The following is a 27,972-nucleotide window of genomic DNA, read 5'->3' on the forward strand; positions in this document are numbered from 1 at the left end:
ATACTGTAATAACATATGAAAATATTTGTGATTTTCATTGGTGATAAATTCATAGGTATTGCTGATACTATTGTGAATTGTTGCCATATTGATAATTACATAAAATGTTAAATTTCAGTAATACCTGAACACTTTGGGGGAAGATAGGACACAGGTTAAGGACTCCTGAATAGGGTGCCCCTCTCCACATGCATGTGTATGTATACATGCATATATACTAAATGGATGTATATATACACACACACCCTTTTCAAACACTTTTCTAGAACAATCTTATATAAGCTCTTAGTAGACTAAAAAATTTTGGTATTTGTTGATTCATAAAATTGATTCCTTTATTTATTTATTTGCCCCAAAAGGACCATTCCTCTTAGAGCTGGGTTGGAGGAAAACAGTTCATCACTAGTCCAGTGGTGCCCAGAATGTGTGATGAACCCCGAGTTTCCGTCAGGGGTGGCTCAGCAGTGCCTTGGCTGTGTCTGTGTAGGTGGGGTGCTGACGAGAAGGCCCTGCCCTCACGCGATCCTCGAGTCAATCAAAATGAAGAAAGCTTTTTTATCCAATTTATATATTTCCATTCTGGGCAAGATTTCATATCCTAAAATAATAGTTTTGCAGTTCAAAGTTTCTTGACTGACAACACCAGCACATGTATCCTTCCTTCACTGTTACAAACTCACAACATGGGTTTACAACCTCTGAATAAAGCCTCAATATCCTAACTAAGTTAACTTCATACCACTGAAGTCACTATAAAGATAAATAAGATTAGCTGCGTCTCCTCTGAGAAATGTCTATCTGCCAGGAGAGGAACACTAACACGTTTTTCCAAAGACACCTGGATTCTCAGAAATAGGGCAGGGAGAGGGGGAGGGGAGGGGAGGAATGGACTAGGGCAAGCCATGCTGTTGGGGGCGGGGGAAGGGAAGGCAGCTATGCAAATACTAGGAAACTGCAGAAACCAAAGAATGGTTTTTGTCCTCATCACCACGTTCAAAGAGCAAATGGTTATCAAGTATTTGACTTTAAGATCTGAGGGCAGAGCAGAAGGTAGCTAGTAAAATAGAAGATTTAAGAAAGAGAGTAGAAAAGACGGTAAACAGGGGACATAGGTCGAAAATAACTGAGCACATAACCATCGTATCTTTGTATTACATGTAGCTCAATGCTTTTTTTTTTTTTTTTTTTTTTTCAGAAATATAGATACAACTTGCTGTCTAGAAATTAAGCTTGATGGATAAGGCTTTAGTCCTTATGGTTATCCAGGGTCCAAGTTATTCAGTCTTTTTAATCAAAATACTAAAATAAAAGTATTACCCATTAGGCTATTACCCTTCCCCCAATCTCCAAACACACAAGTAAAAATTAATTGCAAGCCAGGAAGAAAGAAGGCAATTCAGTCAGTAACAGCTTGGCATGGACTGAGCTGGGTTTCCTAACGTCATTTGTCTGTTTGTGAATGTATATTTTATTTACAGCCTTCACTTCCTTGACCTTACTGAAAGTAATTCATTTTTACCTAATATGCATTTCATTTAAACCACCAAATGCTCCATCAATGAACCAGCTAAGTAGCACCCATGACAAGTAGCACTCCTGTTGGCACCATAAGTAAAATGGGTAAACATTTAAAGGAGACATTTGGGAACGGGCACTTCTTAGCAGCTATTAAATGTTGCAGGTGCCAATTTATGAATTTGCAAATATGGGCTCCAAGATAGTCCCTCAAATCAGCTGTCATTCCCTACCTTTTTCCTTGTTTACTCCCAACTGCACTAGCCTCTTCCGAACCTGTGATTCCTCATGGACTGAGTACATTTTTCCACTCTATAATGTGCTCTTCTCCCCAGAAAAATTAACATCAATCCAGAGAGAGGGAGAGGGTGAGGGAGGAGAGGAAGAGGGAGAAGGGGAGACAGGGAGAGGGAGGGGTTAAAGGCAGATTTTCAGACATCGGTCAGAAAACCGAAAAGGACATGTTTAAGGAGGAAACTCTTCAAAGCAAGCTTCGAGTCTTCCTGTATTGGCAACCACTACCCCACCACATGCTAAGCCAAGTCCATTTCCCAACTAAACTGAGCTCATCTCCTCTCTATACTGTACTGACTCTGCTAGGTCCCTGATAAGTAGAGGGAGATCTTCCAGTTTTGTAATAGCAAGGCTCAGGTGAGACGGTATCAATCTTGAGCTCCTCTCACACTATATAACATGGGCATCCATAAATGGATTCCAAACAATCCGTTTTCTTCACTATATGCTACTCATAAGTAATCCTTTTTGGCCACAGACCCCAAAATAGCACTTTCTCCCCTCAGACTGAGTCTTTCCATTATTCAAAACCTTACCTCCTCTGTGACTCGTTCTCAGACTAACACACCTGTTGGCAGTACCTTCAATCAAATTAGCATCCTCTTTCTCACTCGTGCACCTGTTTGTGTGCAACAAACTCACAGAGCCTGGAACTGCAAGGGCCATTAGACACAATCTTACCCGACCTATTTTACCTTCCAGAGGGGGGAGTTCGAAGCCTGAGAGGTTAAGCAGCTTGCCTGGGGCTACATAACAGGGAAGCAGCGGAACTGGGCTCCCCACTCTTTGCAACCCTCAATGCTTTCTCTGAAAGATGAACTTGATGTACAAAGTATTAGATATATATCTGAGTCTGCAAGTTTACCCTATTTCTATCTGATGTAGATATCAGGAACCACACCCTTCTTATTCCTTTCAGCTCAGAATAAAAACATGAACCACACTGTCAATGATATTGATGACCTCACCAATGATGATGAAAAATGCAGACAGTGGCTCCAAGAGAAAATAGTAAACAGTATAAAGAGGATCCAATTCTCCTTCCTGTACCTTTGCATGAGGATTTGAGTGCAACGAAGAATAGCAACTGAAGAATGGCTGAGGGAGGTGGGCCAAGTTAGGGCAGGATCAAGTTTGTTAACTATACATACATACTTCAGCTGTGACTTGCTAACAGATGCCTGAAAACGGTCCTTTTATTAGACAGGGACTGAGCAGGGTCCATAAACAAAATTAGAAGATTTTTCTTGACAATGGGATTATTGTAGCCTAATTAAATTTAATGGAAAAGCATAGTTTTTCCTCATACCGAAAATATTGAATATTCTCAAACTCCATCCATACCACAGCATGCTGAAACAGAAACTCTCAGTTCGTTCTCTTTCCTGTGCCTATTTGTATCAACAGGTATGCCAGGTACGAGAAATTTTAACACCAAAACTAAAGTTTGCAAACATGGAAAACTAGGGATGATTTTTCAGGTTGCAAATGAAATTTTTCACTTGCAAAGAAACAATACAAGTTTCCTGTAAGTGGTGGAGCTCTACTGGTGATTATTACAAAACGAGACTCAATGTGCATGCTGGCTTATCTCTAACATATTTTGAAGTAGCTGTGCAAAAACTTCAGGGTTATTAAAGCAAGGATAGTAGCAATGAAGTCACTGGCTGTATTTTTAACCTCCATTCTTCTAATCTTTTGTACTCAATCCCATGCAACTGTGCTACATGTATCAACCCTCTTCTTGAGAATTCCAAAATGCAGGTAACTACAGCAGCAGTGGGTGGATCCCACTAATGAGTGGTGGGTGCCTTCACCTCTCTGTTGAGGGTTCTGAGGTGTTATCTGTACTCAACAGGAAATAGTGTTATGACAGGCTGGTGATGTGGGGATTGAAACAAATCTTCCACAAGAACTGAAGCTTGCTAAATGACTATACAGGTAGATGAATACTGTGTGAAGAAACTGACCTAATGATTTGGTGTTAACTGTGTGAACAGCTTAGCAGCTGAGATGGAAGAAGGGTTCTCACCAAAAGACAAACATGTTTTTGTTTCCTCTAACGTGATATTCAGGCAGAAGAAGGTATTAATAGTCAGAGAAATGTTCAATTTCAAAGTTGAAAGACAGTATGGAGCAAACACACAATACACAGAAAATAGGGTAAGAAGGAAGAAAGTTCCAGTGAAAAAAAATTGGAATTAAAGATTTTTTGTTTTGTTATGTTTTTTAATTTGAGAAAATAAGTAAAAGGGAAAACGGATAAAGGGAACAAAGGACAAAAAAATTCCACTGTTCCATGGGAAATGGCACCACTTATCTGTTAGATAACAGGAATTACCAGAGAATCCTACGAAGCTTCTAGGTGAGGTTCATAACTGAAGTAGTAAAACAAAACAAAAAGAAAGAGTGTATCTTATTTGGTATTAAAAAACATTTCACTAGGCTACATCTACATTTTAAATGTTCCCTAAAGCGGATTGCTGTGAACCTTCTCTAGAGAGTTGATTCTAAATCACCACTGCTTTTATCTTTCTCCTGTCTTAATTTTAGTCTTCACCAGCCTATCTGCCTTCTTACAGCTCCAATACTTTAATTTTGATCTGGCTGGATTCTTCTGAGACTGGTGGGATACAGTTACCCACTGTGCCTGCACTTTCTGCCAGGTTATCTGCAATATTTCTACAGAACAGAATCCACTGACTTTCAGCTCCACCTTTCAAAATGGTTCTGCAAATCCATGAACATCTCTACAAAACACATTTTCTGACTGGGCCCATTTTTGTTTTTGGATTATCTTGGATATACCATTAAGCTTAAAATAATTTTTTTTTCTTTAAAATAAGGGAAACCATCTAAAAAATATATATGCTCAATTGTTGTAAATCTTTCAGAATTTATGTTCAAATAAAAGGTTTAACACTGAAAAAATAAAAAGGCATAGCCCAAAGGGATATAATCCTTCCCATTGAAAGAATCTTACAAAAAATGAAAAGCCCAATGGAGAATACAATTTTTTTTTCCTCTTCAAATTTTAGTGAGTGGAAAAAAGGGGATTAGATGAAGGTATTGATAAAAATAACCTGGAAAAAACTAAGCAACTTCTCCATTTTTCTATACACTTCTCATTGAATTTTATTTTTATTTAAGCACATTTTCAACACACACACACTTACATACCCCAAGTCTTTTTATTTAAGAAAAAAAAAAAGGGCCTGAAATTTTAGTTACACTACATGTGGTTTTCATTTGTGAAAAATGAACAAGCTGTTTGTGGTTAAACTGTCTAATCGCCTGTTATCAATCTAGCGCTGCATTCAAGATTTACAGGATACATCAGCTTCTGTGCCACATTAGCTGTAAGGGGGGTTGGGGGGGAGGAAAAAGGAGGAGGAGAGAGTTTATCCTGAGGAATAATATTTCCAATGCAGCCACACTTGCACTACATCTGGTTGTGCTGGTAGCGGCAGTTAAATTGAAATATTTCACAGCGTGTGTCAGAAACATGCAGAATGGTAATTATGACAGATCTGATTAAGCCGGAGTGCCACAAGCTCCCTGGCCAGCGTCGGTTGTGCAGGTGTGACCTTGTGCATGCCTGCGTGTGTAAATAAAATTAATTACAAGCGAGAGGGTGAAGGCTTCAGTGACATCACAAAGCGGAGAAACTCCCAAGGGGGAGACCTAATGGAATATTTTCCCTCAGTCTAATAATACAGTTCATATTGACTTGAGGTAATTAGTGGGATCATTAAAGCAGTTTTCCCGGCGTATTTGGCTGCCTGATCAGATTAGTGAAAATGTTCTTCAGAACAAGCCCTGTGTGGTCTGCCAGAGAGGAGGAAATAAAAAGCAACAAAGCATATTTTGGAATGATAAGCAGTGCTGGACTTTTTACTCCAGCAAAAAAATCTCTACTCCTCTCCTCTCTGGGGTCTACAGATCTAACTGTCCTGTCTATTTTAATTCTTCTTGTGTATTTTATTCAACTTGTGTATTCCTGTACACATTCAGAACTATTTCTCTCGTTTCCCCTTCCTCTCTGTTAATCAGACGGCTTTATCACTGTGAGCCATCCCAACTCCCCAACAAATCTCTTTTAAACAAGGCCATTTTAAAATTGGGAGAAAGTATCTTAAATGACTGCATTACTGTTAACTGACACTAAGGGGCAATTGCGAGAGGTGGGTAAAAAGAGAGAGAGAAGGAAAGTCACTTAAAATTCACCTGCTAAACAAAAGATAGTCCTCTCTTATGTAACACGTAACAGAGATTTAAATATTTATTCTATTTGGATCTCAAAATGGATTTGGCGTGGGCCAAAGTTGGGGCCAACATTCTTCCAGTTGAACAGAACACAGAACCCTCGTCAAGAAAAGGGCCATTTGTTTGAAAATACTCTATTGAGCATGCTCTACCTTGCCACTGGAATATGCCAAGCGCTGTCACAGATGGCAGGCTCTGACAGTTCCCATCCGTAGCGTTGATACTCGACAGTTCAGCACAAGATCAGTGACATTCTGTCTCATTAGAACCACGCTAATTATCACAGCTAGTTTCAGGGGAAACCATGTGTTGCAATGGTCAATTTGAAGGAGTCTGTGCATCAACAAACTGGTAATAAGGATCAGACACCTTATTATATGACAGCATGCTGTCTATGATCTGATTTACAGAATCAGAGGCACTGAGGCGGCCGAGGAGGCTGGCAGTTTATGAAACCGTGTGTTTAAACTCAATTCCTCAAGCACACTGGTTGAAAAGGGAATTATTTTTAAAATACACAAAGACAACTGGAATTGTTGAATTAAGAAGTCAAAGGAGAATAGATTATCTATTAACATACAACGGAAGTAGATTAAGGCCTAGAAAACAGACAACTTCATCAATTTAACAATTACATGGCAACTCCACAAGCGGTTTGGAGCTTATATTTTTAAAAGGTATCTGATGATAAATTATAGAATGACTATATTTCTACTAATCTCTAAAATATATACTGTATATATATTTTTAAATGGATGGTCTATGATTTAGCTGTGTCATTGTCATGCAAAAGAATTGCATGTGTAAAAGCATAACAAGTACACTTTAAAAAATGAATAGCTTCAAAGGTTACTTTTAAGATACTAAAGGTTATTCTTTCAGCAGGGCAGAAAAAAATTCTACATTCGATTCGTATCACCAACATAAGTTCTTCTGCCCCTCTCTTAACACCTTTCACTGATGTAAAATTTTAATGGTGCAGTATCTTTCAGAGCTATTTTCCTATTGTCATTTTGCATAAATGCATTTTCATAGCTCATTCATTTCACAGGGCCTTTATTTTCATTACTCATATGAGGAAAAAAGAAGATAAAGCTATAATAAAACCTACCTTTACTACCAAAAACATAAAAGACAACTGTTGAGACTTCTGAGAAAACACTTTGTCTTTTGATTTCATCCTTTGTTAAAGGACTGTATTAGTGTAATAGTTAAGTGACGAGTTTAACTGAATGACATTGGGTTTTAAGATTAATTCCTATTAAAAGTTTAACCGCACTGGTTTGGACTCTACTCTCATTTTGTAGATACATGACCCTGTCTTAAAGCACTAACTCTTCAACTGTGAAAGTTGAATATAGAGGAGCTTCCAAAAACAGGAACTTGCATAGAATAAGTCCACACTTTTCAACTTATACTAACATTGTAGGACAAAAAAGTGGCCTCAGAGTACAGCAGAATCTACATAGACAGTATCGGTGCACCATGCTTTAGAACATGTACACAGACCTGCGTTAGAGTGGACCTCCCCTGTGGTGGCCCTGAGTGGACTTCCTCACATCATGATCCTCTTTTAAGAGCTGCCCCAATATTCATAAACAGATTCTTTCCCAATCTTGTCTCAAATTTTCTTATGACATTTCTAAAGATGGAGAAACTGGGCTTACTGAGTTATGACTGTATTTGTAATAGTTAACTTACTAAGTGGGTCAATGAGGCAAATGTATTTACATTACTATAGGTAATTAATTTTTAATTTAGGGGAAAAAAGTGAAACTTTCATTGCAATAAGATAATCAGAAATCTTCTGTTCAACTTGTCTAAGTACATAACATCCAATGTCTGGGGAAAAACACCTCTTTATATGATTTTTCAGCCAAAAATATAATGAGCAAGTAAGTATTCTATTTGAGTAATTACGGACCTCCTCGATCAAACCCTACATTTACTAAAACATATGCTTGGTTTTATAATGTAGAAATGTGAAAAGGGCTCCTTCAGATCCACAATTTAACTAACTCTTAAAACATCATCTAACATACAGCCGTGTGCCTTCAAGCCATTAGCATATGTCAACATTTATATATTTGAAGGCATTAATTTCAACAGCCCTATTTAACCACCAATTAGATATAAGGATAGGTCTACGTTTATGAACACTAAATCCACCATGGATTCCCAATATTTACACACAAGAGATCTTTAGAGATCAGCTACTGCTACAGAACACCTTGAACAGGAGACGGATGGAACTCCGCAGGATTATTTACTCAAGAATGCAACACAGGCCACCAAAAAAAAGTGTTAAACTAGACACATGCAGTCGGCTGAGATGGCTACACTCCGGGCTGTCTTCCTTCTCTCCTCAGTCTCGCACAAGTACTCCTCTTGCCTCCCTTCCTCCTCCAGGAAGACAATCCAGGGAAACCTGAGCTATAGGCAGGGTCTCCTCTACCCAGTAAAAATACGTAAAATTAAAGAAAGCATTAGATGGAGAACATGGAAAGAGGCAGTTCTCTCCTCAGACCCTGGCTGGGGAAAACTCTCTTCACCCGAGAAGGTGCTGTGAGGGAAGGCACAAGGTACGGATCCTCCCCCAAACTGCTAGAAAAGGATGTGGCACCAGAAATAACAGAAACCGTGACTCTCAAGTCTGCAGGGGACTCCCGTGTGTCTTACATGGGAAGCTACACAGGTGAAATCGTGTTGCAGTAAAGTCTGTCACATGAACATTCCGAAAGAATGAATCAGCACAGAGTTGCAAGGTGTAGTTTCCCTAAAGCGTAATTTAATTCTAACAAAATAAAAGATGCCTTCACTTGCATGCTGGAATACAGAATGCAATCATGGTTTCACGATTTTTTCCTGGATTTTATTACTACAGATTCCTATTCTTGGCCATGAAAATTACATTTTAGCCCTATTTCTAGCCCATTTTATGACATATTATGTCTTAATGTATTTGATAATTCCAACCACCATCTAAGAATTTCCCAGTCCAAAGGTCAAAAGGATGTTATTTTTCCACCTATGGACCCAAGGGGCACTAAAGCCTTCTTCTGTTTTTCTTTATTCTGCCCTCCCTTTTCTCTCATCTTAAAGGCCTTCAATCTCAATGATAAAAGCAAAAGGCTCTTTGAATCATTTGGCCTCTTCTACCATCTGTGCTATCCTCACAGAGGAAGAAATCATCTTTTTTTTACTGTTAAAAACCATATCTATCAACCAGCCAAAGTTGTAGCAGCCAGAGTCCTCTAACTCTACAGGCCTGGTAGGTAGAGATTGCAAAAGATTATATTGAAAGCACGTTCAGTCATATAGAATTTTCATCATCTAGCTGCTTTACCTGAAATACCCTGTTCAATAAAGCACAGGAGAGAAATCATTTTCTAAGCGTAAGTGGAGATGCAGTGTCGCTCTGTGAAAGCCCTTCACTCTCTGTTACTGCGTCACTCTATCTGCAAGCTCCCCCTCTGCAAACATGAAAATCAATGTAACAATTTGATGTACAAGGCAAGGCCTACAGCGCTGCTAATGTCCCCTTGCTGGACATACACCTTAAGTCTCAGCGCTCTCAGGGGGTTTGCCGTGGAATAAAATTAGATTCCAACATCTGCCACCATTAAGGAAAAAATTCCATTTCCATCTCCCATATGAAAACACTATAACCAATGAACAGTAACTGAACCTTGATACTGTAATGGTTATTACCCAAATCAACTATTTTTTTTAAACAGTAAAATTAGCGAATTCTGCTCTCATAATTATTTGGATGTTATCAGACTAAATGTTTGATAAAATTCCAATATGATTCACTTGAAAAAACTGCTGCTTATTTGAATACCCAGAATATAAAGTGTATTCATTTGTAGCTATTCACATTATGTTTAAAGCATATCATCTTTTTAAAGTTTGCATTAGCCAGCTTTCCTACCCAAGCACAGAAATAGCCTACCTTCAGGATGTACCTGCATATTTTATTCAGACATTTCTATTAGAGTTAAAAACAATCTCATTTCTATTACTCATTGAAGAGAAGAGATAACAATACATGTGAAATGGTGGAATCCACAGAGTTAGTTTCTCTTACTGAAAATACTTTGTGCATTAGTCACTGCATAGCACAACTGTGATGTGTCTGGTTCCATAACATTCTGGGACTATAGTAACTTTAAAATAATTATGCTGCTCGTCATTCAGGGTATCTACCTAGAGCTTTATCTTTTAAAAATGAAAGATATTTGAGATATATGAAGAGATAATAAACATATCTGTGTCATGAGCTGAGTCTCTTTCTTCAGCACATGAGAAGACATTTTTCCATTTGTGTATAGGGCTGTATAATTTAAAAGCTCTTCTGCACACATGGAACCTCCTCCCATGTTAAAAGAATCTTGGGCTCCAAAAGGTTAAATAATTTCACAATATTATAGGATCAGCAACACAGCCTGGCCCACAGCCTCCTCAGTTCTCTTAACACATCTCCCCTCTGCTTGCCCATCAGGCATGAAAAGGCGTGGGGTCCAAGGGCCCTATGTTGGAAACTCATGTCCCAAGAATATGTCAGTGAAGAAAGGAAAGCCGCCAGCATTTCCACTATCAATTAGTCCAGTAACCCCAATTCCCCTTTCCTGGAACCAGAGTACTGAAGCTGCCTGGAACCCTGAGGAGACACTAAAATAAGCAGGACAGATGCGGAGAACTGGGAGTTGGCTCTCCTATTTATTAGGCAGGCGTGTCTTGGGTGTACAATGAGGAAAACAATGCTAGCTCACAGGGTTACTCTAAGAATTAAATGAAGATAATATAGAACATACGATGGGGTTTAGCACCAGAAAAAGATGATGAATGCTAAGTCAACCTGGAAGTTCAGGGCGAGACACAGCAGCAGATGGAGCTGGACGGGCTGAGAGAGGTGACGGGTCCATGCTCCGTTTTGGGGGGCCTCTGCCTCCTTCTGACAAACTTTGGCACATATCTCTAAGACATAAACAGAAGTTGGGATTTTGGACCATGAAAAAGGTCAGTATGATTTGATGATTCTTTTTGTATTTGTTTGCTAGGTTTTCTGTTTCCTTCACAAATATCATGGTAGAACACAACTTAAATAAACAACGACCTTCCCTTGTTCCCTTGTTAAGTCAGATGTCCTTGCTCAGTGATACATACATACCGTTTTTGGACTGTCTTATTTTTAAGTAACCATCAATCTTACTACATATTTTTAAAAACAGGGTAGTGCTAACAACTAAACTGCACAGTTAAAGGAAAACTACAGAAATGCTCTGCTAGGAAGTTACAGTAAATTAGTAGTTAGGAATAACTATCCGATGGAATGAAGTTAAGTTTGTGTGACCCCACACAAACCAACCAGTTGGCCCCTTGGATTTTCTTTCAACCAGTAATGAAGAGATTAGCTAACAGCTTTGAGGATTCGGGGAAACACCATGGTGGTGGACAAAGAGAAGCTGCCAGTAGGCATTGTTGAAAGAGACTCATGGGGAGCTTTGCAGGACAGGGGTACAAAGAGCAAGGACATTAAAAACCTCCCCGGCACATCACTCATACGACCTTATCAACCAATTGCTGCCACTGTCTGAATAGTTCCGAAATCAGTGACTCAGCCCAGGCAGGGAGGCTTGGGAATATCATTTAAAAGAAAGAATGAATGAAAGTAGCAAAGAGCTGCTAACCATAAGGGACTATGCTGCAGACCAGTGATTTTCAACCAGTGTGCCACAGGGATTTTTAAAACATGCAACACCTGAATGTTTAGTCAGGGGTACTGACCTCTTTTCCCCTAGACTGTCAAATAAAAAAATGACAACAACCAACACAATAGCCATCTGCTGTGAATGCCCTGTCTTGAACCATATATATAGGTCATATAATAGAGTTGCATCTTATTGGTCACATTGCATAATAAGGTGGTGTCTGGTTGGTTAATTCTTGAACTGAAAGTCCTTATTTACAAGTATAGGCACCTCGTTTTTAAGAAAGTCACTCTAGAGCAAAAAGGGTAGGTGATTACTATTATTATTTTTTGTAAAACAACCAAAATTATACCTAATTCTTTGTCAAATCAGCAAAAAATATATTTTGGGTGGGCTGCCGAATTTTAGCAATTAGTTTATGTGTGCCACAAGAAGAAAAAGGCTGACAATCGCTGCTACAATCAGAAAGCAAATTGGGGGAGGATGGGACCACATTAAATTAAATGACATATGACAAGTAACTGAATGACAGTTCTCAAAAAGTTTTAATATCTATTTTTGTTCGTTTCAAGCCTGACCTTTATTCCAATAATATATGTCAAGTTTCCCTGTTTATGTATTTTGGAGATTTGAGGAAAGTGTTTGGCCTTGTAGGAATATAGCCTGTTATTCTTGATCATTTAATTGGATAGGTCAGAAAAGATGTAGGATCAAAAAGAAAAGCAAGATTATATACATTTAAATATGAGATCCTCATCATAATTAGACTAAACAGCCAAAACAAAAATGTGCCGGGTGGGTGGGTGAGGGGTAGAGTGAGAACAGGACGTTTCTCTTTAATGCGTAGTCTTGGCATGTAAATGAAGATATCTGAAGAAGCACACAGGTCTGAAGCGGCTCTAACATTCTATCATAATTAGAAACATTTCAAGAGCCCTGTAATTTCCAATCAAAATTACAGTAATTTCCGATATACAAGCCATGATTCATGACAGGATTTTACATTCCATGAGAGAGTGCGGTGGCCTGATGCGTGACACGCTGAGTGCGGCACTAACATAAACAATTCAGCTTAATGTTTCAACAGCACTCGATGTTTAGAATCTCACAATAAAAGAAACATATTATTGTAGAAATTATCACTTTGACAGTGATTGAAGGGTAGGCAGGCATGTGGCCTATAAAGCTATAATTTTTACAGTCCACAGCTTGAGTTTAATCATTTTTATATAACATTTCCAAGATATCCCTTAAGTATTTCATCCAGTCTATAACTTAAACAAGAACAACCTTTTCTAAAACAAAACTCTGATCAAGGACCACTATTAATACTGATAAGAGTAAAATTTTAGGAAAAGCTCAAAAAAGTTTTATACTGTAAATACTCTCAGGGTTGTCTATTTTTATCAGAAGTTGACAGCAATCGGGCTGTTTTATTAAGGAGGGTTCAGTAATGATAATAAAAATATATTTGTTTAAAATTTCAAGTTGTTTAAACCTTACTTGAGCCCTTGACTGCCTCTAAATTCTTGCCTTAATAGTGTTATCAAACCCTTTTACAAAGTGAAAGAGAGTTTAGTGTTCTTCTGGTCCTGTAAGAAGCATTCTAGCTTTGAACGAGGGTTTATAGATAATTCTGAGTTCGTGCATATAAATAACCTGGCTTCTGATGAACATAAGTTATCGATATGACAATTATACTAATAAAAAACTGCATTGTCTATCCTTTGTTATGTTTTCATCTTGTTTTGTAGGGATTTGTAACTTTCCCGATTGAGTTCTATTCATTTATAATTCATCAGATACAGACAGTTTTTCTAATTGCAATTCAGTTTGTGTGTCATCTATCCATACAAAAACTAAAACCATTTATATGTAAAGATAAATGGATGTGTGTGCCAGTTTGTTTTACTGAGGGCACCTAATAGTTGTAGATGTCAGAGTTAGAAAAGAATAAACTATAATGTTTCCAGTATTTTAGGACAGAAATCAAGGTCATCTAAGTAATAATGCAACAATAGTAATTCAAGCAATTTTTCCACTACAATAGACCAGAATGAGAAACTTCCTATACATTACCTTATTCTTCTACTGAAAACAACTAAGAAATCCCTGGTCTGGAGAATGGCTGATGAAGGAAACAAAACCTAGTGTCTATTACCGAAATCGGAACATTTTGTTTCATCAGCGAGCTCTGTAAATAATCCTGGAGATCATGACCTCTCAGTGATGCAAATTTATACTCAAAACAGACACCCCTTTGAATAAAATTTTCACAGGCATCGCAGATAAACATTCTCAACGCCTAATCAAGGCTCTTACCTGGCTTTTGGTTGCTGCAACCTTTGCAAACAGTGCTTGGGACACTTTAGCGCGCTTCATTTCCTGCTGAATCTCATCATAAATGGAAGCATTAATGTTCATGGTATTGTTCTCTGGTTTCCCATTCCTCTCAGTGGCAATAGTAGCTGTTTTCACCTACAAAGTGTTATGAACATGACTGTCATTTTTCATTGGTCAAATTGTTTTGAAGCTTCTTGGGCTCAGCATCCCAACTGGACATTGTTGCTCCTTTTATGATCAAGGTGATCACCAATGCAGTCATTCAGCATTAGTATTCCCCCGAGATCAGATTGCTTAAGTTAAGTCACATTGTCACAGGTGATTGCATCTGTAATATGACAGCAACTGCCAGCTGACAACCAGGAATGATAATGCCATAAAATAAGTTTTCTGGAAAACGAAATAGTTTCAAAGACTTGAAAACCCTAAACTAATTGTTTCCCAATTACCTTCCATTGCAATTCTAACAAAGGAAACACAATTAAAAGCATAATGCACAGTGCTGTACCTTCACTCGGTGCCTGGTGCCTAACAGACAATTGCATAACTAATAGCTATTACATACTATAGCCTTTTTAATTTTAGATTTTTTAAATGCCCTTTCCTCATGTTTCGTTAAAAATATCTTCCATAACAAAGCCATTTGTGACGCTGCATATTTAAATCTTCTATCCATCCATGAAACAGGTAGAGTGCCTTGCTTGATTATCATAAAGGTGGGTTGCGTGTTACACGTGAATGTCCAAGCTGTTCTGTATAATTATTTCATCTTTTTCTGGAACCTCTGTATGTTACTTTTTTCTTCTGAATTGTGAAACCAGGCTATAAAAAAATGTTTCACAATATTTAGAACACTGCTGCAAGTTACACAAGATATATAATCAGTGACTTTAGAAATATATTCAAGATGTATAATTCTGAGTGAAAAATCAGTATCTACGCCTTTGGTCATAATGATAAGCATATAACAGCAGGAAAATACCACAAAATTTTAGGGGGAAAATTAAATCACATTCTCGAAATTTATTGATACTATTAGTAATCTTTCAAACACCGAATTTAATTTTTATTGTGCAATTATATTGACCACTCTGGTAAATTTACCTATGAACTTTGTCACTTTTTTAAAAAATATACTGGGGAATTGATGAAAATGTGAATGAGAAGTTACCACAGATGCAGGATCATGCTTTTCCCTGGATCTCATTTCTTAGGGTCCTTTAAAGAACCCAAGTTTTTGTTCTCTAGAAATTTAGCATCCTGGACTATTTCTCACACATACAAAACACCAGAAAATGAAATGCTTTTGAGAATAAATGAATGATTTATTTATTTATTTTTTGCCACTAAATGACATTTTCTCCTAAATCATGCTGCAAGTCTCCCAGGTTTATTTCACCCTGTCCCAAAATATTTGGCATCAAAAGTAGTACAGAGGCTATCCTAGGCTATTCAATTCTCTGCACTTAAGACAGTAAATATGAGCCCCTTTCAAAACGCACCTCCTGAATTCTTTGAACTTCTAGCCAGTTAGCAAAATAACTCACCTCTGGCTTGTCTTGGAGAGGCAGCTAGGTTCTTCCACCTTGATACTACCTAAGGCTGAAAGGCTAATGCTGTGAATTGGCTGGACCACAGGTTCAAAGTGAGGGCACAGAATGTGAGGAAGGACAAGTGACCAACTGGCTGGGCCTCATTGCCTCTCACACACTATGAACTAGAGAAAGGGGTGGAGGCTAGATTTCCAGAGGTCCTCTTCTAGTTCTGTGACTTCAGTAAGCAAGGGCACTCACAGAGCTATATTAAGGACTGGAGGCCACTAAGAACATACACAGGGCTTTGAAGCAATAATCTGCTAAACACCGCTTTAGGAGCCAAAAGAGTTAACGCATTACCATAAATTGCCTACAAAGTTGCTTTGGTGAGATTCACAACTTTGCTCTGGGGTGGTCTTGCTTTGAGGCAGAAGGATAGATTTGATCACCTCATGGGGTCCCTTTTAATACCTATTTTTTCTCACTGTTCAAATGAAAGAGAAAAGAAAAGCCATTTCAATCGCTTTGAAAATTGAATGTTATGGAAATGGGGGCATGAAGTCCAGTGCATTGGAAGAAATAGTTCTGTGGTAGCAATCTGCTTTGTAATAATAGCTAAGAGAGAGCAGGCTTTGGAAACTTTGTGTTTCATGTTTTTAAATAATTTGCATTCTTTTGTAAAAATTATGTTTAAGAATTTATCCTCCAGGTAGGCTATAATCATTTGTCTCAACACTGTGGTTTAGTTTCTAAAAACTTCTTTGGTTTAATATGTTTTTAAAGCAATTACAACTTGAGTTAAAAAGCAAGAATTTTAAATCATGAAAAAAAAAAAAATCAAATATTCGTTTCCCAGTAGCCAACACAAAATAAAAGTGGGAAATAAGTATACATGAAACATTAAAGAATTATAAAAAGGAAGTGATAGCAACAACTTTTAAAAATATAATGTAAGAAACTACTACTCATTTTTAAAAGATGCAGAAAAGTTCTTCTTTACTGTCTTGTTGGCTCAGATACATATCTTATCATAGATAAGCTATTAGAATTCTGGAATCACATTTTTTTTTTTTCTCCCTAAACACAAGCTATTGCTTAAGGGGAACTGACTTGGACAGCTTTTCAAAAATACGAAAGCTGAATTTTTCCCCAGGTACAAATGGAAACAAAAATCTTTTATACCTCACTCTACTAAGTACTATTTTAGCTTAGTACAAAAAAAAATCTTCTCTAATCCTGGTTTAGCTTTTAATATTGTATCACACATTAAAATTCATAAAGTAGTTCATTCCAGGCAAAACAAACTACTCTTCAGCTCTTCTCCGCAAATAGCACAGGAGGTAAAATAAATGCAGTTGCTTTCCGAACAGCTTTTATCAAGGTAGGGTGTACTACTACTCCATCATTACAGCGGCGCCGGGGAAGTAGTTAAGAATTGGAGCTTCTACTATGTACCTGCCCACGTGGGGATAGGGTGCAGCACTAAGATCTGCCTTTTAGTTCACTGAAATTATGCAGCAGAACACACATTTCCCATGGCAATTCTATTTTGTTTCTTCATGTCCTACTGTATGCATCAAAGCATATTACAAAATGAACTATGCCTACTACATATGTACTACATATTATGTGCATACTACACTAAATGATGTCTACAGTGGTACTCATTGGCAAATGTTATTCCTTGAAGCAGAAGCAATTACCTGCAAGCTCATAGCACACACGTGTGTATGCACACACAAAGTTTGATGTTGTTTTATTAGTAATTATGATAATAATAAACACTAACATTTATTAGTTGCTTATTATGCACAGGGCATGGTATTAATGTGCATTAACTCTAACCTGTACAGTAGTCCTGAGTAGATGCTATTACGGCCCCATTTAAAAATAGAGAAAATGCTCTTAAAAAAAGATTTTAAGTAATTTGTCCACGGGCAAGGCTGAGAGCTAAACTGAAGTCTGTCTGATGCTAATGCTTATCTTAGAAACCACTCCAGCTATACTGAAGTCATGTTATAGGAGACATTTATTTGGAAAAATCCTTGTTTTTAAAAACACGCTGGACCTGCTTTCTGGTGGCCCTTTGCTAAATCTAGTTCATTAATATCTAATACTTGGTAATAAATGACTATCATTAATTTTACAAATGCAGTTCAAGTTTACTTTTAAGGTATGTAAACTATAAGTTTTCTTAGTAATGTTATATAAGAAATATACTATTTTAAGGCATTTTTTTTTGGTGATGGAATATAGTTCACATTATCAAATTTTTATCTATTAACACTGTCTGGAGTATTATGACTGTAGAAACAGTATTAATTATTTTCCAAATCCTCTAGCTTTTAAAAGATGACTATAATGGGAAACATATTACAAGCACAAAAATAAGATCTTAAATTAATGCAGGTTGAGGAATTAATAACAAATAAAACTTTAATCACATATTAAGCTTCTGCCCATAACTGGACCTATGCTTCATTATTTACAAAAGAAGTTGCAAAGAGACAGAAGGGTACAGCTACCAGATTAAAATAATGATGCACTGCTTACATGAACTTTGTACATTTTCTAAAGCATTAAATATCACATCTTTCTTTAGAAGAAACTAAAGAATTACATAAGGAGTTATAAAAATAAAGAAAAAAAAGAATTATAAAGCTAATGTAAAAGTTACAATTATGGGCTTTCAAACAGTCCTTATGAAGGCAGAAATTTCTAATTTACCTCCCAAAGTCACACATATTAAAACACACAAATAAGACTAGAATAAGCACACACCTAAATAGAATCAACTTAAAACTGATCTGTTCTGTGGACAGACAATTTCCAGAAGATAGTCATTAATGATTGTTAATAAAATTCTGCTAAGCAGAGTTGTAAAAGAAACCTTTAAGACCAGGGAGTTTTGGAGGGGTGGGGTTCTCCCAGATATCTTCATACAACTGAAGTGGAGGGGCAATGTCCTCCACAATCTCAGAAATACCCACGGACCATCTGTCATGCAGTCAATGTATTTGATCAGGAGAACGTTCTCATATGTCTTCCTCTTCCTAATCTAACAATAAAACTTTCAATCCTTTATGACAAACAGAAAACGTCTCCAAGTTTTATTTTCCCTCTTCTATAATGTTTGTTTATATTTTGAGCAGGTGGCCTGAGGTAGAGATAAAAGGAACAGAATTAATAGGGGACTGGAGAACTCTGACTAAACCTTAAGACTTGGTTTTCTCCTTTTTCTCCTACAAAAAAGTTGGTCTGAGGGTTTAATGAATTAATGTACATCAAGGTGCTGAGAAAACTGTGAACCATTATCAAGTGCAGGGTTATCTTATTTCTTGAATTAGCACGTTAAGTTGTGAAAATATGCAGTCAGTAAACAGGTCTGTGCCAGAGCTTACTGCGCCCTTGAGAAGCAGCTCAGCACAGCTGCCCCTTCTGAAGCACAAGGGACAGGTATACACAAGATGCACCTAACCTAGGCAGGACCAGCCAGACCTTCGGTGATGCCTGAGGCTAGGCTGGCTTTATCCAGGGGACATGTTCCTAAGAATAAAACCTGGGGCTTGACTAAAACCAAGGAATCCCTTCTTGAAGATGACCGAGAATATGAGTCCCTCAATAGTTTAGGTCCTTGGTCTGGTATGAACCAGGAACATCCAAATCAGCTTCAGTATGACCTACTCTCTACAAGAAGGAGTTGGAAAAGAATCCAGTCTCTCGGGCCTAAAGATGAGTGGGCTCTCCAGTGAGTCACAGGGGACTTGTGCCTGCAACACGCATTTCTTTGGAGAGAAATCGGGCTGGGTTTTAACCTAAGCCCATTGCTGTCTCACTGTATATTTTAAAGCTCTTCATTTTGGGGGAAATGAAATGCAAGTGATTTCACAGACTACTCACTGGCAAAATATAAAATTAAAAAGGACAAAATTTTGCAGTTCTGTTTCTGAATTTGTGATTTTATACTCCCCCCACCATACACACACACCTCCTATTTTCATCATTTGCAATGAACAGAGTAAAACCTCCCGTGTGGTGTACTGGTTCCTGTTTAAGCATTAGATTTCAGCTGCTGCAAAACAGTACTAATTCAACTGCTCTGACACATTGTCCTAAGTCTAAAGCACTTGTTTAACATTGATAATGCTTTTAATCAATTAAAATTTTCTTAAAATTTAATTCACTGAATCATTATTAAAGGACAAAAGGTGAACAAACTGGTTGTGAGCTCTGTTATAATATTAAATAATGCAAAGGGATTCTCGGTGGGGCACATAAGACACCGTAAAGATTTATATATAGCAGTGAAATAAAATTATATACATATATCAGATAATCATTTCAGAATTTGGTTAGATGGCCAATAATAGTGCATTAATAGAACCTATTTTTTTTCCTCTGAATTTCACTAAGACTCTGTAGTATTTACATACTTTATACGTTCTTCATTGTCTGAATATCCTAGCTAAGGGCTTGGTCTCAACCCTTCTTGAGAACAAATACAGTTAACGGTGCCCAATCAGTTAATCAATAATTCAAGTCAAAATAAATTATATTTTCTATCCCAACTTAAGAGCAGGTATAGCCTTTAGACATAAATACATTTTATATATATATATGTGTATATATATATCTCCCAAATGTATGTGTGTGTATACATCAGAAAGCTACTCAAGAATATCTTAATAGTATATAAAAAGAAATTTCCCTTAAGAATTAATAACTTTGCCTAAAGAAAACACCTGATGGCCCTGACTGGTGTGGCTCAGTGGGTTGGGCATTGTATCACAAACGAAAAGGTTGCCAGTTTATTTCCCAGTCAGGGCACAGGCCTGCGGTGTGGGCCAGGTCTGCAGTTGGGGATGTACGAGAGGCAACCGATGGATGTTTCTCTCTCACACATGGATGTTTCTCTCCCTCTCTTTCTCCCTCCCTTCTACTCTGTCTAAAAAGTAAATAAATAAAAGGAAAAAAATTTGATGACTAAGAATAGCAGAGTCACATCTGAGAAATAGAAGCATTAAAATCCTAGAAAATTTAAAAACAAAAGCTGTATTAAGAATCATTAAGTCAAATATTTCCATGAATTTTTCAAAAAAGGAGAAGTTCAATGCTAAAGTTCATACTGGTCTTAAATAAGCCATTCTTTGTTGGTATTGCAGATTAAGTGATAAGTAAGATAAGTCTCTGCCCAGAGGCCTTCCAGTGAGGATGACAGGAACAAAATTAGCTAATGATGGTGTGTGTATGAACTCTAGACACCAACACCAATTATTAAACCAAGTCCAAAGTACAGTATATTTTGTTCAGTCACTCTTATAATAAAAGTTATATATCTATATAAAGAGTTCCTCATTCTTTTTCTTAAATATTTTATAGAAAGCTTTACAGATCAAATTCAGTAATTCATATTCAGGTCGATATGTTTGTATGTATAGATACATGCCATGCTTTTCTGCTAGAGAAATATGAGTTTCTCATTCACAATCACAGTAATGACTTCCTTACAGTCTGCTCCTATAGACATCAAGACCTAATTGATATTCATTAAATAAAAGGAAGAAAATGGACTTCTGAGACATTGCTAAAAAATAATAATTTCAAAGCATTATAATAAACAGTTTAAGACTCTCAACTAGTGGCTAAATATAACGTCTATTCCTTATTCATGGAGTATCAGTAGCAGTTTCATTTTTAGTGCTGAATGAGCTTTTTCTATAATTTTATTCTTGAAATGTATGATTATTTTTACTATTAATGAAAAATTATCAAGATATAACTTCATTATGACATGTTACATAAATGCTTTCAATTTATATTTCATATTTAATTTTTATCCAGTTTGCGCTGAAATTATTTTTAAGAGTCATACAAATTACATGTGTGAGAAACATATTTATTTGTGGATTGTAAGTCTAATCTACTATTAAACTTTTATCTAATAGTTTGTATGGAAAATTAACTAGTTGAATTCTCACAATAGTTATGAGGCCACCTTTTAAACTTGATTTAAAAAAAACAAAAACAAACTGTACAGATACACATACACAAAGTTACATGGAAGGTGACTGTGGTCCTTCCCCCAAAGTGTAAAAATTTGGATAATGTACCCATTTCTGGGAATATGTATGGAATTCTTTATCAGCTCCATTTAAAGCTGCCTTCAAGGATTGTATTAAACTTAATTATGAAAGATTACAAACGAAATGATGTGTAATTGGCACCAGCTGCAGTTCGTATGGGAAAGGCATAAATACAAATAGATTTATTTATTTATATTTATTTACTAGTCACATGGTGGTTCTAAAACTCACAGGGATAAAACTGACTTTATTACTTTTTTTCCGTTCCAGTTTTAAAATACTTTACTCAAAAGTAGTAGAGACAAGTATCGCATTTAAAGATAACTTTTCACCCCTAAAGCAGCAGCAATACAAAGCAATTTTCTTTCCCCTAATTAGTAGCTTGGTTCTTGGTTTTTTTTTTTTAATATATACCATAATCAGTGATTTGGGACCAAACTGTCCCCCAAGCAACTCTATAGAATTAAAAAAAAAATATGTCCATCTACCGCTCTAGTTTCCTGTTGAAATCTTTATCAGACATTTTTTTATTAAAGCCGGAGAAGGAAGGTAAGGAAGAAAAGCAGTCTTCACCTGGGGTGGGCGGCTTGGTGGCGTGCTTATCAGGGGGGCAGGACCCATAGCAGAGGCAGCATTCAAGCTCCTTTCCCTTTCATCCTGGTAAATCCGATCTCTTTCAGCTTCCGGTAACTGCAAGAAATTCTGCATAGCCCGAAGGTTTACCAGCAAAGACTGGGATGCAGTCTTGGGGTCCTCTTCCTTTCTGAGAATTTCTGAAAGCAAGCCCTGCAGGGAATGAATGAAAGGCACAGGGTGAGTGAGCCTGCTCCCGGGCTCTGCCCAGCCAGGGGCGATCCTTCCCTTTTCTTTCCCACTCCGTTTAGAAAATGAACAGTCAGAAGCATTAATTCTACATAGAAATATATTAGTTACAATTGAAGTGGTAGAGAAGAGAGCTTCAATTGTATTCTTAATTTTATTAAGCATCTGCTTTACATATAACATAAACTGAAACTGCCTAATTAGTCTCCTTCCTTTGAGTAGCTTAACTTGCCATGAAATCTTTCACAGAGAGTAGATCGAGGGAAGTTAAGAACAAATGAAATGCTCATAATACAACAGCATTGAACTGTATAGTTCTCAAGCTGCCTAAACAAAGGCAGTGGAATGCCAACAGCCCAATATGCAAAGATAAGAAGCTATTTCTGCAGAAACAGAACTTTCAAAGAAAATACTAGAAAATGAACTGCAACATATTACAAAAAAGAATGTTATGAAAGCATCATCTAAGATTTATGCTGTTTTCATGGGCAATATTTTAGGTTATTCCTTAATCTTCAAATTATTAAAGTCTATGGGAAGTGGTTCTTTCTATGTACCATTTAAGGAAACTATGCTGACAACACCAATGATTCTAAATACTATCTTGCCATACCTCTGGGTTACAGGTTGGAATTCTGAACTTCAGAAACCTTAAGAGTAAATTTGAAATGTGTAACCCCCTCTCCACATTTCAAAAATCCATGACAGCATGCCAAGGAAAAGAATATTATCCAATTCTGTAAATATCAAATTTCTTGAGGAATAATATATTTATTTTAATAGAAGAAGTTTACAAACCATTACTAAACTCCTTTAGGGTATCTCTCATCCCAAATAGATCTTTTTCTTTCTTTCTTTTTTGAAGATTGCTTTCAAAAATGGGTGGCTCTCTCCAACTTTGTTTAAAGGATTACATGAAAATAGAAGGATTAGAACGTTTTTCTGTCCATTGGATAGGGGCTGAGCAGCTCTTACCTCCTCAATCTTGTACATGAAATAATGCCTGGAGTGCCAAGGCATGTTTGCTCTTTACATTTAGCCAGAATATCAGTTTAATACAATATGGCTCAGAATAAAATGTTGTCAAGATCTCTGTATAGTTTGCAAATTTCACTTTCCAGCAACTCTGTGGAAAGGGTGAAAGGGTATATTTGGGGAAGGGGAAGTAAAGTGCCTTCTCAAAATAATTAAGCTCCAAGATTATAATTTGGGCTTTTTCATGGTTTCCCAGAAACGCAAACCTAGTTTTGTTCCTTACGGATATGTTCCATATAGCCCAAATATAAGAGTTAGGTGCAGACATTATAAAAGCAATGTCCACTTTAAAAAATGATTTATAGGCTATTAAAAAAGAACCCCCAATAGGCTCAGGGGGGTTAAGGGTAAATTTTAATCTCTCACTTAGAATATTCAACCAAAGTCAGTTTCACCATAAGACAATGCAATTTAGGAATGAAGGGTATGCTCCTTTCATTCCTAATACTAAGAAGTTACGTTGCGACTGAGTTTATACAAGAGCAAAACATCCAGTCAATTTAACTAAAATTCAATCAAACAGACAATAATCCCACTATTTAATTTGCATAAGGCCAACTAATTAGATTGGCTGTGCTGATGTCACACTGAAACTGAAAAATACAGGTCTCAAAAAAATGTTTGGAAATAGGTGTAAAGAAATAATCCAAGCTCCCCACTCTTCCCTACCAAACGTTACGTATTAAAAGATGTGCTTGGCAAAGTAATCTATATTAACTATACAAAAATAGATAGAAATATACAGAATAAACAGATTATAAATTCCTTGAGTAAAATATTCTAACACACATTTTAGTTATCCCAGCACAATGCCTGCTATATGTGTTTGATAGTTACTAAGTGGATAAATTACGTGTATTCAGATCACAGAAGGAAAAATTGCAAATGTGTGATAAAAACTTAAAAACAAGATATACTACTCATGGGTAGCGTCAAATGGTAGTTATTAATTTACTCAAGGAGAGCCTTCCTTCAATGAAAAGTTATTGTGGCATTTTGAAAGACGTTTATCTACAGTAAATGTTAAGTAATTTAAAAAAATAGATTAGGTCAAAAGGGATCCCATAAATATTGAGGATTGGGAAGTTTGAAATTAGACATTTATAAATCTCAAAAAAAATAATACAATATCTCTTTTACAAATGTTTCCCCTGACAGCAGAGAACTACAGTAAGAAACACAAACACCTAAAAAAATATGTAATAATATTCTCTATCAAGCTTGCTAACATGAGACCAAGTCAGTCCTTTATGGCTGAAGTAGAAAATAGCATGTCAGTTAAAAGAGAATTTAGAAATTTCTCTACCCACAGTCTGATTTTGGCATGACTTCCCATTTAGCATGTACAGCGTTTCAGGGGCAAAACATTTTATTTCCACTTAATTATTCTACTGGAACCAGTGCAGTTTTTCAGCTTGTAATATGTTAAAGGTCTAAAGTGATTTTTCAAACCCTGGGACAGTCAGAGCTCTAAAGCAGCCAGTGCAGACATCTCAGGTGTTTTAGAAACCTTTGGTGATGGTTTTTTTCTCTTTTTTTTTTTTTTTTTTTTTGGACCCAGGCTTTCAATGAGGGGAGTGCCCCCTGGTGGAAATGCTTGAAAATATTGTTAGAAAATGTTCTGATTAGAATGTGTTAATTACCAAAAAAAAAAAAAAATTATGTCACTTGAGAATAATTCTGAATGCAAAATGACTGCTATTAGCATCCAAATATGGGAATGAATGTTTGGTCCTGTTCAAGTTGCTCTTACCTGAATAGCTGCATTTATGGATTCAGGATGTATGTGGCCCAGTTTCCCATTTGCCCATAGTGGAAAACACAATGCAGACTTGCCAAGTTACGTTAAAGTCACTTGCAGTAATCCCTCATGGAGGACAGTAAGAGGGATCTCTTACCAAAAATTCTTCTTCATGCTAAAAAATAATGTCATGTACCTTATTTGCTATCTCAGAGAACATAGTGAAACAAGAGGACTAGAATATATCGTCACTATTGTGCACCGTAAGTGCTCAATAAATTTGTCGAAAGAAATTAAACAAAACCATTAGTCATTCCTGTTTCTGAAAAGAACTTGAGAATTTGTATGTTGTGTAGTAAGTTATCAGCACCTCACAGATATTAATTTTATTGTAAATAAGCTGCTTTTCATTGGGACTTCACATCTTCAAATAATTTCTTATATTCTCTATATTGGAAAACATAAAATGGTTCTGCATTGTCATTACATGGTGGTTAAGTGTGAATTCTAATTTTTTTCAATTAAAGAGTGAACTTAGTGAGGAATTCCTAAACCTTTTTTTACATTCCATAAAGTGTACAATTTTTACAAATAAAATTCATTAGTAATTCTACAATAAAAGAAATAAAAATCCTTCAATGAATATTATCAGTACTTCAAAATGCTAATTATGAATTCTTTGAAATAGCAGATAAGTGAAAGGGACTGCCAATCTGGACAAAAAGCCTGCCTGGCCTCCCATTTGTCTCCTCTTTGAACATAATCACTGATTCAAATAGATTTTATCAGTTGCATGGAACTTCAAAGCCCTCAGAAGGAAAATATAATTTGATAAAAACTCCCTACTATAAAGAAAATACGCAGACTATTCTTCAAGGCTACCTGCCTCTGTGGTTTGGTGAATTTTTAATCACATGTCCAGGTGAAAGACCATTTTCAAACTCCACCTACTATGCTGGACTTATGCCAAGTAAGTTATAAGCAGACACATTTATCTCTGTCATTTGAAGAGGCTAAACGAGAGCTGTCACATTGGGGTAATAGCACCTTTTTACCTTTTATTCAATAGTGATATGGATAGTAGACTTTTTTAAAATTACACTGTGAAGAATTATAGAAACACAGTAGCAATCTCTCTTATACTTAAGCAGGCAAATTTCTCTCTACCACATAATTTACAGAACTCAAATTCAATAAAACATTACATGATGGTCCATTACTGTTATCAGTTTTGAATAATCCATCTTCATTCTTTATTTTACTGGAAAATAAAGTGTGCCAAAGACAGGAGGAGGGGGAAGAAAAAAGGAAAAAAGCTGCAGGATGGGATCAGAGTTAAACTCTGGGTTTTATTTTTAAAAGGCACTAAAAAATGTATTTTCTTCTATCACAATCTTTAAATGGCAGGGAAGTGAACTGAAAAGTATAAATCTAGAAGCTCTGGCAATTATTTTTAGCCATAGGTTTCCAATAAAAAGATATCAAATAGGAATAACTGAATGAATCGCTTATGTTAAAAGCTGGTGTCTTCAGTAGCAATTAAAGAACACAGGCCCATCGAGTCAAAAGCAGAAAGTCCTCAAAACAAGTAATTATATAAATTTCACCATAAATTTTCGAAAAAGGTTGACTTTTTAAAAAAGTCACGTGTGAAAGTCTTCAAGAGAGGGGTATGATTTAATTCAGGAGACACAATTAAGATGATAAGAAAATTCTCCGGTTAAGAGTTAAAGTTGTACAGAGCTGTCAATGACTAAAATTTCTCAAGGCATAACAACATCATCCATTATACCAATGTTTTAAAATACGGAATATGTTATCTGATTGTTACCACAGAACTTTGTATTTGTACGTACATATTTTACATTCATTTTTTAAAGTTGGAGTTGGACTTGCACATTGTAATAAGTGCACACAATGCGTGATGTGTGATTTAACTCTGCAGAGCTCCTCATCTATACATATGCATTAGCATGTGTATTTTCGTACTCCACACTCACACCATACACCCTTACTCTGCACCTGCTTTTATTGAAATGCATACACTTTGAAGTAGACACACTACATGCATTTATATGAATGTATAATCATTAAAATAAATGCAGCTGTGTGCGTGCACACGCGTGCATGTGTGTGATGGTTTTTAAGTATGACACTAGAAATACATGGATGCTTGCTTTCATGTTCCAAATCTAGTTCCCAAAAAGTGGACATTTCAATGTACACAGAAAATTACTCTTAGGTAAATCAGACAGCTTCAAATATGGCCCAGCATGCACTTCAACTGAGGAGAACCGATTACCAATACAGTATAAAGGTATAAAACAAGCCCTTCCTGCCATCCAGAGCTCAACATAATATTTTACTGATGACTTTTTCTAAATTCGCTATTATTAATCAAGAGAGATTGAGATCCAGCTGTACCAGGTTTTCATTCTCCCACTCTCAGAAGCATAATATCACTGTTTTTGATGTTAACCACAGAGATGACTATCTTTTCAAATATGGCATAAAAACGAGAATTCTGCTTTTTTCCAGTAACAAATCTTACAGATATTTGTGGAATTTGTCAATGTTAAGAGGGAAAGGCAGAACAAATGGTCAATTCCTCAGAGTAATGGCTG

At 36.5% G+C, this 27,972-nt stretch overlaps 1 protein-coding gene across 2 annotated transcripts in view; it reads right to left on the bottom strand.

Annotated features, from left to right (window-relative positions):
• Positions 1 to 27,972, bottom strand: part of SATB1 (SATB homeobox 1) — a 77,006-nt gene that overhangs the window by 16,678 nt on the left and 32,356 nt on the right. For both annotated transcript variants that reach the window (XM_090284384.1, XM_090284382.1), the window contains 2 exons: positions 22,324 to 22,536; positions 14,112 to 14,267 (listed from right to left, as the gene is read on the bottom strand). In XM_090284384.1, the coding sequence (XP_090140510.1) occupies positions 14,112 to 14,267; positions 22,324 to 22,536 (369 nt within the window). The remainder of the gene's footprint in view (positions 1 to 14,111; positions 14,268 to 22,323; positions 22,537 to 27,972) is intronic.

Source organism: Furipterus horrens, unplaced genomic scaffold (genome assembly GCF_987537825.1).
Source record: "Furipterus horrens unplaced genomic scaffold, mFurHor1.1.pri manual_scaffold_7, whole genome shotgun sequence".
Classification (NCBI taxonomy): Eukaryota; Metazoa; Chordata; class Mammalia; order Chiroptera; family Furipteridae; genus Furipterus; species Furipterus horrens.